At 33.5% G+C, this 21,048-nt stretch overlaps 1 protein-coding gene across 1 annotated transcript in view; it reads left to right on the forward strand.

Moving 5' to 3' along the window:
* LOC124368266 (titin-like) overlaps window positions 1-21,048 on the forward strand; it is a 246,264-nt gene that overhangs the window by 198,710 nt on the left and 26,506 nt on the right. The window contains exons 40-41 of the mRNA XM_046825567.1: window positions 10,039-10,229; window positions 11,734-12,024. Coding sequence (XP_046681523.1) covers window positions 10,039-10,229; window positions 11,734-12,024 — 482 coding nt within the window. The remainder of the gene's footprint in view (window positions 1-10,038; window positions 10,230-11,733; window positions 12,025-21,048) is intronic.

The following is a 21,048-nucleotide window of genomic DNA, read 5'->3' on the forward strand; positions in this document are numbered from 1 at the left end:
TTGATATTAGGTCTGTAGATTCCAATGATGTAAATGGCTTGTTTTCCTATTGTTAATTTAGCTGTAGACACCTCGCAGATCAGCTCCTGACTCAGCCTGTTTCCACCGAGTCCAACCGCATAAGTTTTTATTCCATCCTTCACCCAAATTGCAACCCCCCCTTTTTGATGTTTTTCTCGACAGAAGCTCTCGATAATGGTATAACCTTCTAAGTGGGTGTTCTCTAACTTTTGTTTTGAAAGACCATGTTCTGTTATAATTACTATATCTGGGTTGATGTTGGTTAGGAGGTCATTCATGATGTCTATTTTATTGGAGAGGCGGTCAGCATTTTGGTTAAAGATGGTTAATTCTGAGGGATGATAGTTTTGCTTGAATGTTAAATGTCTTCTTGTCGATGTGGTACATTCTCGAAAAAAGAGTCAGTTTTTAGAGAACTTTCAGATGGACTAGAGTGGCTAAAGTTATAATGTCTTCCCATATGTGTCCTAAAGAAATCGATGTGTTTTGTGAAGAAGTCTTCAAAGCTCTCATGCTTGTCTTTTGGTTTCACATTTAAAAGTGGCCCACTCATTACTCTAAGGTTAGTTTTGTCCTGCGAGAGTATCACAGATCCAGGATTCTGCTTTATGACTTGTTTGTTCTTCTCTGGAGGAGATTCATCTTCGTACTGGTGGATAAGAGAAGTTGCCAGCTGTGTAGTTGGACCATCATCAGTTGTTGTTGTAGTACACTGTTTTTGTGTTGGAGTTTGACAGACTCTCCCCGTTATTGTTGTGGTAGACTGTTTTTGTGTCTGAGTTTGACAGACTCTCCCCGTTATTGTTGTGGTAGACTGTTTTTGTGTCGGAGTTTGACAGACTCTCCCCGTTGTTGTTGTGGTAGACTGTTTTTGTGTCGGAGTTTGACAGACTCTCCCAGTTGTTGATGTAGTAGACTGATTTTGTTCTCTTGCATTTATTGGCTGGTGCATGCTTGCAATGAAGGTTCTAGTATGTTGATTTCTCCGTCCATGGATTTTGTTATTTTCTGTTTCTAGCATTCTTTTTACTTGTAGTGAGACGCTGAATTTGTTCTGTGATTTTCTGCGAGGCGTTTGATTGCTACTAGAAGTGCGATTTAGTTTTATATGCTTGTTTTTAGATAAAGTTGCTGTTTGTTCTGTGTTATATTTTAATTTGGCCTCTAGGTTTGAGAGTTTTTCCTCAAGGATACCGTATTTTTCTTTTAGGAGAATAATGTCTACATTTATTGGTGTTGAAGTTGGTTGCACATATGTTATTGAAGGAGGATCATTTTGAGTTTGGGAATCTGCTCTTGGTTTTATGGGATTATTTGAGCCCGATTCTGATATTAATTGTGGTTTTTCTTTTAAGACCCTAATGTCATATACTTGGCTCTTAATGTTTTTCTCTAGCTGGATTATTGTTTCAGCTTGCTTGATGTCATGTTCCTCAAAAATTTGCTTTACTTCATTTAAGTATTATTTTTCTTTAATCATCTGTGACTCAAGATCCTTTATTTTTTGTTGATTGTTCTCAATACTTGCTAGATAATTATCTTCCATTGTTTAAAGTTCCTCTATACTAGTTTCTAGACCAGTTATTTTGGCCAGATGTCTGTTATTTTTTCCTTCAATCCTAGATTTTCTTCCAAAAGTGCTGAGCCTATTTTTGCCGCCATAGTAAGATTTTCCTCAATATTATTTTGGTTACTTTCGAGTATATCATGAGTAAGGTCTGATATTGACTGTTCCAATATGCTCTGCTGCATTGGAGAGATAGGTATGCCCTCATCTTGGTTGCTGTATTTTAATGCGACACTTTCTGCTTCTTCTAGGGCTCTGTTGAAGATTTACTATTTACTAGATTTACTCGTTGTCCGTTTTAAATTTACCAAAAATGTTTTTGTACTCAAAGTAATTTAAAATGTCTGATTCTTTAATAGCGGCAGTTGTATGATCGCCAAAAAATTTTACTGTGTATTTAGGAGTTTTTCCTTTGTCATTTGGAATTTGCTCCTTTATCATAGCTGGCCAGTGTGGATAGCTTTTAAATTTAGCAAATATAAGTTCTTCTAGGTGGAATTTGAAGTTGTTACACAATGACATGTTAAAAGATTTTTCTGGAAGCATTGAAGAATATAACTACTCCTTCAATGTATTGGTATGCAATAAGCAGTACAGCAAATGCGGATCGGTGTTGCCCGTCGCTGATTGTCTAGTATTGCATCACAGGAGCGATGAGCTCCTGTCCAACCCTGACACGTGAAGTAAAGTAAAGTAGTCTTATTTTACCAGACAAAGTGGTCCTGGGATACACTCCTCTGCGGCAGGATGTGATGAGGACAGCCGCGCTAAGTGCAATGAAGCTTCTACAGGGTGTCCAGCAGCCTTGAAAATCGGAAGAGCGGGAATTATGCTTGAATTTTACCTGCCTTGAATAAAGCGGGAATTATGCTTGTATTTTGTAGAAAATCGGGAGTTTTGATTTTTTTAGACAACGTATTTTTATAAATATTTTGAGCTAAAACGGTTTACTCCATTTGACCTTTGTTTCGTTTTCGCGCGATTTCACGAACAATAGGCACAGATGTGGACGTGACTCAGTGACAGAGAAAGAGAAAGTTGATGTCGTCATGGGCTATAGGGGAGGGTTGTTTGTCATGGGCTGTAGGGCTGTACGAATTGAAAGTATCGCGTTCGGACCGGTTCGATTGTTTAAATCGTTCGAACTCGAGGTTCGATATATCGAGTTGAATTGCCATAGTCTACCGCTGCCGTTACTAACGCGAATGACGATATCGAAGCAACAGTTCGATTATGTAGACATCGATGAGAAATAAGCAGAATACAAAGGAAATTTGGAAGTAACTCGCTCTCGCTGCAGTCGCCAAAAATGGCGTCAGTGTAGTTGGTTTGACGAGAGGTGGTGTGTATGTACGCTTGGTGAAGTAATTTGTTTTCAGTGCCGGTCAGTTGTTTGATTATTGTGAACATTATTTGTCATCAAGTTTTGAACAAGTGCAAGGTAAGTTATATACAATTATAAGGAGGGTTAAACTAATTTTATTCTTACTTTTGAAAAATAAGTGTTTATTAAAATTTTCTTCCGTTCTCACCCAAGAGGCGAAACAACGGTACTTTGGGATTATACCGATCACACCCAGACATGAATCTTTATTTGAAATTTTGCTTCTACTGATTACTAGATTAGCGTAGAACAATATTTCGTCAATATAAAACAGGTATTGTCTTATCGCAAACCCCTCCCCCATCCTCAGACAGAGGTCAAAGTCGAGCGGTCTAGTAGATAACGTGATTGCAGAGTCTCGCCGCCCGTTCAGCCTGGTGCATCACTTTGTTGTACTTTCGTGTTTTACCCCTACAATTCTCTAAACACAAAAACAAACATTACCAAACAAAAACTAAACTCTCTTAATTGAAAAAACACACACAAAACTTGTTTTTTATTCTTGATCACACTCCGCCACCCAAAATGCGAGTGCCTCCGGCCATCAGCGCGGGCTTCGGCAGCCGCGCTGATGTCGACGAAAGAAAAACATGCCTCGAGATAGTACCTATCAGTAAAATATTCAAATTCTAGAGGGGGGTGATTAGAAATATAATTGAATTGTAATGGAAAGGCAATTATGTACCGTGCAAAAAACTTAAGTAATCATGTGATGCCGTGGCCTGCCGTAATCGGGATTCTCGAGATAGATAAGATAACAGCGACAACAATACCGATCACAATACCTGGAAATGCTTGTTGATTGATGGAATGTTAGTTCTGTTACTCAAATACATCGTTTTATAACGTTCTAAGTTCATTGAAAAAAGTTTAAGCGTTGGGGGCATATAATGGAATCTGACCCCATTAATAATAATTGATAATCGTTGTAATTTTGTAATTAAAGAGTTGTTTTTTTTCGTTCTATCATGTTTATTTTTTCTATAAATTTAATATTTTTGTCTTCATACTGATGTGGTCGGTATAATCCCAAAGTACCTTATTAATGGTTGTTACCATTTAAAATTATTGTCAATAGTTTTCTTATTTGTTTAAAATTAACTTATGCTATAAAGTAAAGGTGCAGTACATGGTTAGTTATTCAAATGTTTTTATGGCTTTCAAACATGTTTTCTAGAGAGGGTAAAAATTTTCTGTGACAAAATATATTTTTAACACAAAAATAAATTGTGGGTTCTTAAATAGCCTATGTTTTCGACTATTTGAGTTTAATCATATTTTTTACAAAATGAATATTAATATTTTTTTATTTATTTTAACAGTTATTTTGTTTTTATGAAACTTAATTCACCTAAAACTAATTTAAACCCTCAACTGGTTTAGAATAGTATTGCTGGGTTTAGTTTTCTAATAAAGCTTAATACTAACATTTTTTTACTTTTTATTTTTTGTTAACAAATGGGAAAAAAAATATATTTTTTTACCAACATTTCGTTTTAGTATTAAGTTTTTTTCATTAGGTTATATTTTTTGACACCAGAAAAGTATATATATATATATTTGATTTTATCTTAACCTTCGAGGAGTTGCTTGTTGCTTCGCGGAGGTTATATCTGCATGTTAACTTTTTATTAAAATAAAAGTGCTTAGTGAATAGTTTACCTATTAAATATAACTGGTTTTACCTATAGTATTAAATTACTCGTGATTTTTTTAAATATTGCTTTTAAGTTGTTAAACAATTTACAATATTAGCAATAAAATTAGTTCCTAATAACTTCAGGTAGCACTTAACTGTAAAATTACGTAACAAAACCAAACAAATAGAATACATTTTTTGTAATTATGTGATGTGGAAAAAACCTCTGTGTGCGCCCTCTCCCATTATAATAAGAAACCTCTCGGGGGTTAAACTTATTAGTTAATATAGGTTTGGCATAACTGTGGCTAACCTGGGCAACCTAAAAACATATTTAGGCCTACCGTATTTATTTTTTACAACATTTACTAATTATAAATTGATGTGGCAACCTTGTAAAATATATTTAGTTCTAGTAGGCCTATGTATTTTTCTTTAAGGGGCTGAAGTCCAAATTGATATGGTGACTGATGATGACAAAGGGGTTAAAAACCGTTTATTTAATTTTTAAGGAGATTCTTTTTATAATGAAAAAGGAAAAAATAATACAATAAAACATTATTTTTAATTTGCAGAGGTCTTTGGATGTCCATGACACCATTAAAGACGACATATGATAATGTTAGGGACATTGAAAGGCCTCGGCCAATTAAAAAAATGTTGTTGGATTGTTTTCTTTTCTTCTCACTGTGTTTAAAAAAAATACCTGATGTCATTTCATTATAAGTCTTATATAAACCTGCTACTTAGCTGTCAATACTTAACCTAACTTTATTTTTATTATGTCACAGTTTTTAAAAGTATGGACACTTATATAAATAAATAAAAACAAACAACTTTAATAAATGTATACAAAAATTACATTACATTAAAACAGCAAATTAAGTTATGTATGTCAGAAGCACAGGCAATGAATTAATTAATTTATTAAAACTTGGTTCTATTTAATAATAATATACCTTAAATTATTATAAACTTTTAAGTACAATGTAATATGGATGTCATTGTTTTTGTTGAATGTGCAGTGAGTTATTTTAGAATATATCCTTGCCAGTCCACTATGTCAAGTTTTTTTTGTTAAACATATGTTAAACTTTAAAAAAATTTTCAGAGATTTTAAAGTTAAATTAAGGTTGGTCTCAATCAAATGTTTTGGGAAAACAATTAACACAAGTTATTTTTTTTCAAGATGGTGAGGCACGGGAAGACGAGTTTCCAGGATCACTGGCTGGCTTTTGGACCCGGACTGCAAGAATTGGGTTAGAAGAGCTGCAGGAGACATATATTCAGCGACATGCTTATTTTTGTCCTGGGACGCTAATATCCGTATCTACAATGGGAAGGCAAGCTCTTGTGAGTCATTCAAAGTCAAAAAAAACATGTTTCAAAGGCCAATGCAGAGATGAAACAGCCCAACATCGGAGCTTATTTAAGAACTAAAGGTAAGGGAATCTGAGTTAGCCACTACTTCAAAGTCATCAATGATTAATGCAAATGTGCCTACAACTTCAAAGTCATCAGTGAGTAATGAAGATGTGCCTACAACTTCAAAGTCATCAATGATTAATGAAAGTGGACCTGACTTACCTCAAGCTGAACAAGTTTCTCTTCCAAAGTCTTCAGTGCCAATGTTAGTTGATAAAAAAAAACTCTATCATGAAAAATATTTTGTTAAATGAAAAAGTTTCAAGGGCTGAAATAATATGGTGTTTGAACAGTGTTTTTCAGTCATCGATCCAATAGGGCAAACAGCCAAAGATATTCATATTTTAAGGCACATGTTTCCTGAAAATGAAGTTTTTAAGTAAAATGAAACTTGAAAGGACTAAAGTTGGATATCTAGCAGTCTTTGGGCTTGCTCCATTTTTCAAAAATGAATTGTTAAAAGAAACTAAATCAATCTAGTCACTTGGTTATAAGCTTTGATGAATCTTTAAATAAAATCAGCCAGAGCCAACAAATGGATTTAGTTGTAAGATTTTTGGAGTGCAGCGAAAAAAAACGAAGTTTTGTACTCGATATCTAACATCAGCTTTTTTTAAAGAAGACTACTGCTGCAGATCTTTTGAGAGCATTTCTTGCTGCCTTGAACTGTGTTGAAATGAAAAAGCTCATTCAAGTTTTCAATGGATGGTCCAAACGTAAATAAGAAGTTTCTCTTTGATCTTAGAGATTATCTTGAAACAGATTTGTCTCTAGAAACAAAAATGATAGATTTGGGCACCTGTGGATTGCATACTCTTCATTGTGCATTCAAGGCTGCAATGAATTCCACTGGTTGGAATATAGTTCCTTTCCCTTTCTGCGTGCCCTTTATAACTTTTTCAAGGACCAGCCAGCTCGCCGCGGTAAGTTTTACCAAACACACGGGTTCAACGAAATTTCCTCTAAAGTTTTGTGCTGTCAGGTGGCTGGAAAATGCAGATGTGGCAGAAAGAGCCATAAACATTCTACCTGACTTAAGGAATATGTTGAATCTCTGGACCAAGTGAAGGCTAAACCCAATACAAGAAAGTTTTTCTATCATAGAAGAGTGTCTTAAAAACCACTTATTGGGTGCTGAGCTAGCTTTCTTTAAAACTCTGTCCTCTGATGTACAACCCCTTCTTACAGAGTTCCAAAGTAATTTGCCCCCTTGCCCCTTTTCTGTACACTTCTTTAAGAAATTTAGTGATAAAAGAGATGGGAAACGGTTTGTTCTGCCAGAGAAAGTTTCTCCTTCTATTAAAGTCTTCATGAAATCAGAAAATTTAATTTCCACTTTCCAAGATAAACATTGGAATTGGAGCAAAATGCGAATTGGGGAAATTTCATGAAAAGATTAGTTTAAAAGAAGTGACTCTGTTTAAAGATGAATGTCGAAAAAGCACTGAAATGCCTGTTGGAAAGATTATTGGATCGATCCCCACTTAGTTATGAAGCAACAAAATTTCTTACTTCGCTTGACCCCAACATAGCACACACTAAAGTAGGGCAGGGTGAGGTTTGAAAGATTAATAATCCTTCTGACCCAGAACAATCTTATTAACACACGAACGGCAGAGATAGCTCAAGAAGAGTTTAAAAAGTTGTCCTTGAACAAAGACGTCATCCAAGAGATGAAAAGTTTCAAGAGAGTTGAAGACGTAGAGGAAAGGAGTGGGTGCCAGAAAAAGGAACCAAGAAGACTGGACCATTTCTGATTAGATTGGTCAGGAAATATTGCTCTAACTATCAGTCTATTGAGACGATTATTAAACTGGTTTTGATCCTCTCACATGGCAACGCTGAGTAGAGCGAGGGTTTTCTATTAACAAAGAGTGTTTGATTGAAAATATATGAAAGAAGACTCGTTAGTTTCAGCCAGAACAATCTTCAATGCTGTAAGTGTGTATGGTGGGGTGGAGAAGGTGCCCATTTGCAAGAAGATTCTTCTTTCTGCCTCTAATTCGTACTCCATGTACAAAGAGCATTTGTTAGAGGAAAAGAAGAAGACCACACAAGAGACTGCAGAAAAGGAAAGTAGGAAAAGGAATCAAATCCTAGTACGAGAATTGGAACTAAAAAAAAAGAAAAATTCTGGAAGTTGCCCAAAAGGAATGTGAAAGCATTGGTCAGGAAATAGAAAATTTGATCAAATAATTTACTAAAAGCTGTTCCATGTATATATGTAAATATTATTTGTGTATTTTCTATCAATAAAAAAAATTGTTCTTGAAATTTTTTTAGTAAAACTGTTTCTTTACTATCCTGTGTATTTGAAGGGTTTTTCAGACTTAAAATACAAAATCTAAATCATTTACCTATTTGGATATTAAAATGTATTTGTAACAAACTATCACAATATAAACATTAAATTAAGCTTTGGTACTTTATCATAATTTTTTATAGGCCTGCAATTTTTTTTACTTTTTTTTAATAGTAACATTACACTAAAAAATTCATTTCAAACTAAATGAAATGCTACATAAATAGCTTAGTATTGTTTAAATAATTAAATTAACATATTTTATAGATACGATTAACAGTTCAAAGTTTTTGAACTCATGAAAGTTCAATTATAAGTTTACAACATATGAAAAAAGCTCATTTACTATAGATTTTTCAACAACGAATTTAATTATAAAATGTTAATAATGTATAAGGACATTAAATAATTTAAACAGGGGACCCACTATCTTTGAGCATCGTCTAAAATAAAGGTATGTATTCTTTTAAACTGTTATTTTAAAATATCATGATGCTGTTATTAAGCCTTAAATATTTGATAAATCTTTTATTAATACATGGAAAGTGAACACTATTTCGTGACTTGATTTTGGCTTGTAAAAGTTGTTAGTTACCGATAAAGAGCCAAAAGTAAACCGCGACTATAGCCTTGAATTTTATAATTTTGAAGCCTTGAAAACCTTGAAATGTGCTTGAATTTTAGATTTGGTCATCACTGGACACCCTGTTCTAGTATAAAGGTAATAAAGACTAACTCTTCAGAAGGTCACTTAAATAAACCAGGAATTTCCTGAGGCTATTTGTTTGCTAACCAACGTGAACTCCTTAATTGTTTGCTAACCAACGTGTCAGAAGCAATGGTTAAGAAATACTCCTTTGAAAAACCATGTACAGTCTCTATTAGAGAAAGGAAGAAATGGATCAAAAACCAGGCCTACCCTACAAAAGGAGTCCAGAAGTTTTAAACAAGTGGTTCACATCTTAACTCTAGGGCGGGATTCGGAATATATGAACCAGTGTAGCTTTTAAATGTATATAGTAAAATGTTCCTATTTCAGTTGGTTAATTTTTTATTTCAAAACGTCTGTCATTTTCTGGATAGCTCTCGTAAATAATGATGATTAATTTAATTCACTAATTAATGACTCATCAGGCACTGACAGAATTGATGATGGTGATCCAATAGTTGACGACTTGGGAAACAGGAGTGCACTGAGCATGTGTTGCTTTAACAATACCTAAACAGCGAATTTCAAGTGTGTTGCCTCTTCAAAATCTTACAACTTTGTTTTTTCTATAGAGTTTGGATTTATAGTAACGTAATACCTACAAATATTAACTGGTTTGAAGCTGTCACTGGCAACATCTGTAGTATAGTAAATAAAACATTTATCATCGCTATTACTAGTATGCTACTGGTCAAAAACGTTACTACCAAACACTTTGACTGTCAGTGTAGTACTATAAAAAGCAAATTTGTTATATAGTGATGTATTGTTTGGTCTCAGTACAATAATTTACAATATTCATAGTGCTGGACCGTCTATCTATCTATCTTTACAGAGCATGTGCAAGAATACCTAAAGTGTAATTATTTTAAAGTACTCCTAAAAGTGTTCTAAAAGCTAAAAGTACTGGATTGAAATTTCCAAAATTTTCACTCATCTTGAATCTGACATTAAATTATACAAAGATAGTAATTTTTTCTCTCCCATACAGGGACAGAAACGCAGCCTGAACAGACACCGGAGATTACTGGCACCAAGCCTCTGTTCATCTCTCTGCTGACTGATGCCTTAGCTACAGAGGGAGACACTACCAGCCTGGAGTGTGCTGTCAGGGGAGATCCAACGCCCAGTGTCTCTTGGTTCCTCAACAACAACCCAGTGGTGGCATCCGACAGACTTAAGGTAATTTCCTATTCCCTTTTGAGATGTACTTATTTTCTTAAAAATTGCTTTTTATTAGAGTTAAAGGAAGAAATCAGTTTATAATGACTGAATGTGAGATGACACTATCTAAATTAATAGAAGTTTTATTCAAACTCCATGTTTGGATGGGAAATTAATTATCAGATCGTTCTTAATTAACGTAATAACATTTCATGTTTAACCATAGAAATCATATTTGTAATAAATTTAAACTAATCACACTGCAATATCTTGATTTTATGTGTACATTCAATACATCATAAAATGCATAGTTTGTTTGTATTGAACTAATAAGTTTCAGAGTGTCCCCATTATATTTTTTTAGTTTCATCTTATCATATATACTGTGTAAGAACACCAAAGGCCAATCAGTTTGCAAGTCACTGCTAAAGAATGTGTCTTGGTTTTATCAATTATAACATGTTTAATAATAAGCCTGTTGTGGAGACTTGTTTTGTTTTAAATTATCAACGTATGTATTGAATGAGCAGAGAAATTAAAAATAAGTTTTAAAAATTTAATTGAAAAATGGGAATTGATATGGAGACGTCTCAAACAGTTTCGAGGCTTTAGCTAATTAGGCTTTGCCTATTTCTGGTGTGTTCTGATACTTGAAACCTCGTAACCAACAATTACTAAATGCATTACGACAATTATATATTTCATGATATGAGAGATTTTGTGTATCACAGCATATCATCAAATAACAAAAATGATTAAGTTTTTTTAGTAGCAATAGGATCTTAGGAAAACTCCTTGCTGTTAAACCTTAGCCATTGGCTCTCAAACATCAGCTTTATTTGAGATGAAATGATATATAGTGGGTGATTCTCAGGCTAAGCTATTGTAAATTTAGAATAAGGGGGACAAGCACTGTTCTGGCAGGGAGTGAAGCAGGGAGTGAAAATGTTTCTTACGGATTATGCTTTGCCTTGTTGATACTGAGGAAGTCCCATCTATCCCAATTGTTATCTTCTGCGATAACCAAATGTACTGACTGAGTTTCCCTTTACCACAGTATCTTATAAGTTTGTAGTCATTGACTAGCTCCTTGAAATTCATTGGGTTGCCTGGGTGTAAGAGACAAAATGGGTGTTTCCTAAAGCCAGTTTACGTTCTACTTGAGATGTTTTGCCAGTCAGCCAGAACTCTTCAGGTTTTTTTGTCAATAAACAATTGTATTAAAATGGTAAGTTACTAAAAGAACTATTAGAAACAAATATTCAGAAAGATTTATTATATTTGTGCTGTTTGAGTATAAGCATGTGGTACAAAACCTTAGATTTCAGTGAAAGTATTCCCCAACTGGTATAGAATATCTGTTATAAATACTCAGGCATTTATTGGTTTTTACAATTTTTTCATACAAAGTGTACATAGCAAAATGCAAATATAATTTATTTTTAAGAGGCTACTTAGTATGTCATAGCCAAGATCAGTGCTCGGGTGTTGGAATGTTGCATGATTTTCTCACTCATTGCAGATGGATCAAGAGGCAGGGGGACTGTGCACACTGGTTATTAGTCCTGTGTTGGCTGACGACAGAGGAGTGTATACTGCCAGAGCAACCAATCCGCTGGGTGAGGCCAAGTGTTTTGCCCACTTAATAGTGCGCAGTGCTGCCAACCTGGCAGCAGTACCAAGTGCACCAGATGTACGACTGGAGGAGCGAGCCACAGTTCCCGCTTTCACAGAGTTGTTCGCTGATCGAACGGTCGTTGAGGGAGGCTCCACCAAGTTTGAATGTATCGTCACTGGAAAGCCCACACCTAAAGTGAGTAAATATTCAGTTTAAAACGATCTTTAAGTTTTCTCCCATTCATTTATCACTTTTCTGATATCCATAGTAATGACTCCTGTGTAATTCTTCTGACTGCCACACATGGAATTGGTGGATGGATAGCTTGATTATACAAAGCTGCCCTTTTTCTGATAATTATCTTGGAAAATTGATACAATTTCCTCATTGAGATTTAACGATGATTCCCTTAAGCAGGTGTGATGTGGGACTCTAGTTTATTGCTCATTGCTCTGAGACGACCCAGTTCTCCTCTAATCATGCATGCAAAATTGAAGGACAGTGTTATTAGTTCAATATTTTAAATTTTAAACGGAGTCAGCCCTGTCAACTGGTTGCACAAAGGTGAGCCACCTTTGTGATATGCTTGTGACTCCACTCTTTTGTTGAGTGTTAATAGCACAGATTGATCTCTTTTGCAGATATATTGTAATTACAGTATTTCTCTGACAGCTCTGCTTCTTTGCTACACCCCAGTCAGTACCAGATTAAGCTCATGATTAAAATCATGCTTAGAACTATGAGGGATCTGATCAACCCACTCAAAATGGAACATGGTGGATTTTAAATGTTGCTGGAGTTTCAAAGGAACTTTTGTTACCTGATTGAGATACAACTCTCATTCACACTCCTTATCATTACACTCCTCTCACAGTCCTAAATCATCCTGAGAGTTCTTAAGTCCATCTGAATAACCTTTCCTTTAAACAAAGACTAATGCAAATTACCTAAGTGGACATAGATCCTATTCCAATTCAACACTCAAGAGGAGACTTCAGCAAAAGCCAAAGAATTGATTTACTAAGCCCTACTTTGTAAGCTTACATATCAGGGTATAGACAGAAAACATCATCCACAATAAAGTAAAACAAAATTGATGGCAATGGATTTTATCTTATACTATAGCCTCTTGACTGTTTCTTCAAACACCACTGACATCTGCTCTTTGAGACTTGGAGGCTCCATGGGGGAGAACACAAATGGACCCTGTCTCCCCCCAAGAGCATTTTATTTCAAAATAATCAATCACCTAATAGTATATTTTCGACTAAAAATACTATTTATGTTGGAACTTTGAAATAAATAACAATTAAATATATCAATTCAAACCGTATAACTATTTCAATGTACATAGTAAACGGTACTGCAAATATAATAAATACATTTTTTAACTTTAAATTTTTTTATTTCACTGTCACGCAGCAACCTCGAAAGTGAAGTTAGTTCTTATTATTTCTTGCTTGCTTCTACCTGTACTCGGTCAGTAACTGAGTAAAATGTGTACACATACTGATTTAGACTCATACATTACAGAGTGCTTCTAAAATGGTAGAGGTACAAGTTCCATTTAAAAACAGCAATTTTTCATTGTTATCAATATAAAAACTGGAAGGTATTGTTAGTAAACAGTTTGATATGTATGCAGAAATAAACAATATACATTTTTATACAACTCCCGTTATTTTAAGTCTATTAGTTGTGGTCAATTTTCAAACTTGGATATCTGTACTTTTTGATTCGAGAGTAGACATCAAGATTTAGCTTTGGTCTTGATTTTTTATTTAAACTAAACTGTTTTGTTAATGATATGATTCAATAAAAAAAATTAAATACACTTCATATTCACTGTATTTGTTCTACAAGAGTTTACTTATCCCTGTATAACTACTTGGTACTCATAACTTTAAAACACATTTTCTTACAAAGATGATACTTAGAACTGTAACATTTTCACCACAGTCAAAGCACAGCACATCATCAAAGAAATACAGACGAAAATAAATTACATTCACCTCCTGAAGTCACAGAGGGAAAATTTTATTTAATTTTCCAAGAAAATCAAAGAGTTTCTTTGATTTTTACATTCAACCAAGAAACTCAGGTGCACGATCAAAACTCAGCTGATTGAATGGAATCAGTTTGCTGTAAAAACGTGTTCTACCGACCAAAAGATATCAGGTAAATCACTGGATCCAATATGATGGTGCATTCTACTTAGGAGTGACACCATCAAGTAAGAATGCAACAAGAGAGAGGTCTCACAAGTCACCGGATAGCAGTGGAAGGATAATCTATGGCTTTAATGTACCAGTCGTTCTTCTGGGACAAGATGAGATAATAGAACTACTAATGGTCTTCGATGATTTGTCAATTAAAGCAGATAAACTTTCTCTATCTTTGTCACAATATAAAATCTGTTTTGTACCTTAGCCCATACCTTTAGTACATACAAACATTTGACGTGTGTTCCCAATACCTCAATATCTTAGTTGAGGGATTAGAGAGAGGATGGCGCCCCCTTTGTCTTTGTAACATACTAGTCTAACGTAAAAACCCCCTGAACCAAACTGAGATAAGCTGAGTCACATGTCAGACAGTATATGAGCTTCAGTCTCAGCAGATGAATAGCCTATTGGCAGAGTTGCTGTTGGTGGAGAATTCAAGAATCTTTAATCTTTAATCTTTATTGTCAACCCACAATAACTGCATTGACAATGTCATCAGATGGTTTATACATATACACAGTATAACACCAACATTAAAGAATAAAATAATACATACTACTTACATACTTATGGTAAATAGTACAAGTCACAAAGCATAAAAACTAAAAGAATAAATTATCTACATTACCAGAAAGCATTTCGTCTACTGTATAAAAGCTTTTTGTTTTAACCATTTGAGCAAAGCATTTTTAAATTTTGTGCAAGAAACATCTTTGGCCGTTAAAGGTAGCTTATTAAAAAATGTTATACCAATATAAAAGTATGTGTGCTGGGTCTTAGTTAGCCTAGCGTATTCTAAGTCAATAAGGTCTGGATATCTGGTGGAATAATCATGTTTAGAGTTTCTAAGACTAAGTGTTTCAAGGTTTTCTTTAACAAACATTAAACTTTGAAATATAAACATACAAGGTATAGTAAGAATATTATCTTCTTTAAAAAAAGGTTTACATGAGTCACTAAAGGCTATATTGGAAATTGTGCGTAAAGCTCTCTTTTGGCATAGAAAAACCTCCTTAGCACCAGTTGAATTACCCCAGAGGAGAGTTCCATACAAAAGGTGTGAGTGGAAAAGTGCAAAGTAAGTTTTTAATAGCAAGGTGAAGCTAGTACAAGTTTTGAGGTTTTTTGACAGAAAATTACTCTGGATAAACGGGTACAAAGAATATCTGTGTGATTTTTCCAGGTAAGCTTAGTGTCCAGATTGATTCCAAGTAGCTTAACAGAGTTATGTACAGAGTTATTTCTTAAACTAAAAGTAATATGTTCTTATCTTCGTAAATTTTTAAGCCATTAACGGAAAACCAGAGGTCAGACCTTTCCTTCATGTAGCCAATCATAGCCGAGTTAATTTCAGAGAGCAAGTTAGAGCACATCAAGGTAGTGTCATTAGCGTAGAGTACACTTTTATTAGGTACAAATTTGGGAAGATCATTAATGAAGACCGTGAATAAGAAGGGACCCAGGACAGAGCCCTGGGGGACCCCGCTTATAACCTGCTTAAGGTCCGACCTCTGATCACCTATTTTAACAAACTGGTCCCTATTACTAATATACGAGATAAATAGTGAAAGCTCATTGCCCTCAATTACATAGTAATTTAGTTTTCTGATAAGCTCTTGGTGGGGCACAGTGTCAAAGGCCTTGGTTAGATCTAAGAGTAAGGCACTAACTTCTTTGTTTTAAAAACTATGAATAATGTATGACACCACACTTTCAACAGCCTTAATAGTGGATAAATTATGTCTAGAACCAAATTGTGCTGACAGAAGTAATTGATTTTGTTCAAAGTAATGTTCAATCTGACATTTAATAATACTTTCAAATAATTTAGGTATAACTGGTACCAAGGTGATAGGTCGATAATTATTTACATTAGTCCTGTCTCCTTTTTTATATATAGGAACAGTTACTGTTACTTTTAAGTATTGTGGAAAGACTCCGGTGTGAAACATCCAGTTTATAAGATAAGTTAAAGGATACAATATTTCCCTAATTATTTCTTTAAGTATAAAATTAGATAGTCCAAATACATCTTCAGCCCTGGAGTTACTTAGCCTGATAACAGTATTTAAAATATCAACAGGATTTACAGTGTGCCATTTAAAAGGCAAAGCCTTTGGATTGTTTATACCGGATGACTCCAGAATGTCACTTGCACTAGCTAAATTTAGACTAACATTATCATTAGGCCTATTGACATAATTACAAATATTTATAAAATAATGATTAAAATCACTAACAGATATGGGGGGGGTTCGGTCTGGGAGCATTTCTTAGGTGTGCGCCTTGTTTCGTTATTAATCACAGTCCAAGCTGCTTTGCAAACGTTTTTTGACCCCAATATAAATTCATCGTTTTCATTGTTAACATTCTTTTTTGCTATGTCTATTTGGGCACGATAAAACTTTTTAATCCTTTTGTGGACCTCCAATAGATCAGGATTAAGTTTACACTTATCATGATTTACATCTAGTAGTAACTTGATTTTAGTTATAAAAGGTGTGTGCCAATGTTTGGACTTCAAGATCTTATTGCTAGGATTCTTATTTTTAACTTTTTTCCATGGAAAGCACTCATTAAAAGAGTGAGACACAATCTCCATAAAATTATTAAAGGCTACATCAAAGTTTTCAGCAGTTACAATTATTTTATTCCAAACAATATTACTTAGCCTACATTTAAAATTCTCAAAATTAAAATTGTTTAAAACTCTAACACTAATGTTTGACTGTACAGATTTATTGGTAGGTAGAGAAGAGTTGCGCAAAGAAGTACAAGAAAGTTTAAGTCTCAAAAGCAAGCCTAAATGATCAGATATATGACATTGTACTGTATCACAGCTAAACATTGTCGGATGCAGGTTGGATATAAAATTATCCAAACATGAGTCCCCTCTAGTGGGAAGGTTATTAAGGCAAAAACAGTCAAAAAATTTCATCATGTTAATTAACTTAACTGACATTGAGCAACGTTTCCTGGGATCAATGTTTATATCACCAGCTATGACAATCTTAAAATTACGATACTTAACATTATTGCTAACAAAATCAAGAAGTTGAGTTAGTTTATCAACAAAAAGTTCAATGGAATAGTCAGGGGTACGGTATACAGACACAATCAATAAACTTATACTTTAAAAAAACAATCATTACAGCTTCAAGTAGTTTTGTTTCACAAATAAAATCAACATTTACAACCGAAAAAGAGTGTTCAAAAGTCCCCCTTACAAAAATTGCACTTCCACCATATGAAGAAGTCTTGCAGAAATTAGCCGCTAGGTTAAAATCAGCTGGAGAGTAAAAATTAATGTCTTCTACCGTACATCAGTGTTCATTAACGCAAAGAATGTTCATGAACATCACACTTAGTGGTGCTGTTAAAAATGTCAATCAAGTTTACTTTATTTTTTATAGATTGGATATTAATGTGAGCTAAGTTTACCTCAGTTTCACGATATGTAGAGGGCCTATCAGCTTGCAGACCATTTAAAGTAGACTTAAGTTGGTATAATTCTTCTGTAATGGTATAGCAGATTGTCTCCCCATATCACTACCTAAAATGTATATTATATGAGACAACTAAGATAGTTTTTTATCAATATAGACACCCAAAAACTTAACACTCAATGTACTGTTTCATGAACTCTCTAAAGCTAAAAATAAGTCTCTTGAGTTTACTTTAATTAATTATTGTGATTTGCTCTAAAACAAGTTGATGCCTCTGACAGACTGATGTGTATCAAATGTTAAAGCTGTTGAAAATCAAAACTATTTTTAAAAAAGGTTGTGCTGTCAGCATTGACTATTGTGTGACTGCTTAAAAATAGTAATAGATTATTAATCGTCAAAGGGAATAACATCCCTTATAAAGAACCCCGCTGTACCTTGTGTTTGGTATTGGCTATATCTGATTTTTCTTTACCTACATATACAATTTTATGACGATTTTCAACAAACAATTTGATTAGATTCACATTTTCCCTTTTAAAGCCATAATAAGCCAACTTATGAATAATATTGTGTGATATATAATATTATGCTTTACTCATGTTGCAAAATAATGCCTGTGCAAAGCCCTTAGATTCAAAAGCTTAAATTATCCTTAACATCAAGGATTTCATGGCATCTATTGTGGATAAATTTCCTAAAACAAATTGATGGCTACAAATCATAGAGATAATGTGTAAATAACTAGACATCTCTGTTCAAGTCTCTATAACTTGATAGAGAAGTGAATATGAAGTGAATGAGAAGAAGGAAGTGATATTAGTCTATAACTAACTAGAGAAAATGTCTCCTCTTTCTTAAAAATAAGTTAATGTTTCATTATGTGACTAATATTTCTTAAAGATTACAAAAGTATCACAGATAACATTATAATCAGATTGCTTAACTTATTAGCAATACTCCAAACCACATCTTTTGTTACTTCTTAAAAAGCAATAATATATCTATCAACAAGGAATATTGCTTACATATAGGCTTACAGGTATTGCTGGTTATTTAAAAAAAGTTATTAAATAAATGTGAAGACACTCCAACACTGTCTTTCAAAGTAACTTCTTGTGTCAGAAGTTATAATTTTCCAAGAACCTTTGTGTTATGTGAATACTTGGCCTTGTTGACAGCATTGTTGATATTCTTTCTTAGCTTAAATGTAGAGTTATCTGGTTGGGCATTTTTACTTATTCTATGTATATCTAAGTAAGACATTAATTTAGTCTTCATGTCAGCAAATCTAGAACAGGGACTATCATTAGAGTTTTTCTTGGGAATGTACATACCAAAATCTATTAAAAAATGTTAAAAATCACTCCCAATGAATTACTATCTGAATGTAGTTTACTAATGATGTAAAATGAGTCCAATTCATTTTAAAAGCAGTTTTATACCTAGACAATCTATCCCCATTACTGTTCTGGAAACTACAACTTATTATTCTACTTGGCTATCATAATAAAAGTTTCTTTTTTCCTGAGGCCAAAATTAAGTTATGTTTGGAAAAAGGAAACATGTTCGTAAGACCACAGTAACTTATCATTGTTTGTAAAAATATTGTCAAGACAACCATGTCATCTACTTTGTTTTAGAATTAGTACAGGGTGTTAGAATAAGAGTTTGGGTGAGGGGGTGTTTCCTGAAAAACTAAAAATTGCCAAAACTTTGCCTGTGTTTAAGAAAGGACAAAGTACGTCCATCTAAAACTATAGGCCAATATCATTGCTTTCATTTTTCTCAAAATTATTTAAAAAAATTGTTAAATCAAGACTTATGCCATTTTTAGACCATTATAACATTATAGGTTCAACACAATTTGGTTTTAGAGAGGGAATGAATACGGAAATGGCTCTACAAAATGTTATATCACAAATTCAATTAAATTTGAATAATCCAAAAAGTTCCAAAGCATCAGGTTTGTTTTTGGATATCAGCAAGGCCTTTGACACAGTCAGCCATGAGCTGTAAAAAAGATGTATAGGGCGGGAGTGCGTGGTGTAGCTCATGAGTGGTTCAGATCATACCTCCATGAGCGAAAACAATTTGTTTGTATTGGTGGCTATGAAAGCTCGACTACCACAATTATGTGTGGTGTGTCGCAAGGATCTGTTTTGGGCCCTATACTATCTTCGATTATGGTTTAGTAACAATGGACTTGCATTAAATTCTAAGAAATCACTATATATAAATTTTTCATTAACTCAAACTTTCAATTGTGATGAACCTTTGAAGTATCATAATTTGAGTTGTCAACAGAATCAATGTGTTGTGTCACCCTTACTCAGGACAACACTGTGAAGTACTTGGGACTCCACATTGATGAAAACCTTCTTTGGAAAGTACATGTAAAAACAACTAGAACATATTTACTTGTATTTCTTAGAAAATTTTATTTTATTACACAACTTTGTCATGACGATGTATTAATAAAAATGTATTATCCATTTGTTCATTCTAAATTAATATGTTTCTTTAAAGAATAAGTAAAAAAATCTATTAAAAAAAATAAAGTAATAAACAAATGTACTTTTGTGTCAATTGTTTTTGCTTCAGAAGTAGTTGCCTCAAGAGAGATACGATCTAATAGATACGGAAATGATATTTCATCTGATAGCATTTGTTTTCATATTGGATGTATGGATATGTGTGTGTGCATGCGTGTTTGTCTAGGTTAACAGGAGACAACAGTAAAATTCCAAATTGAAAATATAAAATACTGGTGACTCCCACGCAAAAACAGAAGAATTTATCTTCTCTTGCGTGTGTATTCTCTCAGCAGTTCTGCAACAGCTTATATTTCTGTTTCGTTTAATAATTCTTATTATGACATTTCTTTTCAAGAATAGAAAAATACATCCTTATTAGTTAACACCTTATTTAATCAAAAACTAGGTATAGAAATATAATATTATTGTTGTTTTGTTACAGTTAATTGATTGTGAAGAGAGAATAAACGTTTCATTTCATAATGAACACAAAACAAGAACACATAAGAACAGATATGTAAAATAATACAGGAGGAATTTAACAATATAATACAAGTTAAAATTATTGAAAAAACTTACGAGTATATTAGAAGTATTTATTTTTCTATATAGAAAAAGTTGTGTATAGCAATTTATGATTATGGTATAACTTTTAGTCTTAGGAGTTATTTTTAAAATATTTTTATAGTGATATGGCTTAATATGCTCTGAGATATCATTGAGCAGTCATTAAACTAAGAAATAGTTTCAAAAGTCATAACCATTTTAAAAATACGGTATTGTGAAAAATGTTGTCAAAAGCTGTATATTCTTTCCTGAATAGATTATTTAATACTTAATGGTTTTAAATTATTGTAAATTAAATGTTCAGTCCCAGTATTTTGAACGCCTAATTGATTATGCAGCTAATCAAAACACTTTCAGTGATTAAATAATATTAATCAGTGTCTAAAGTAAAATTTTATCCTAGGATTTTTAAGTTGGTTATAACTGGGATGAGCTTTGACCATA

The sequence above is a fragment of the Homalodisca vitripennis genome, chromosome 1 (genome assembly GCF_021130785.1).
Source record: "Homalodisca vitripennis isolate AUS2020 chromosome 1, UT_GWSS_2.1, whole genome shotgun sequence".
NCBI classification, from domain to species: Eukaryota; Metazoa; Arthropoda; class Insecta; order Hemiptera; family Cicadellidae; genus Homalodisca; species Homalodisca vitripennis.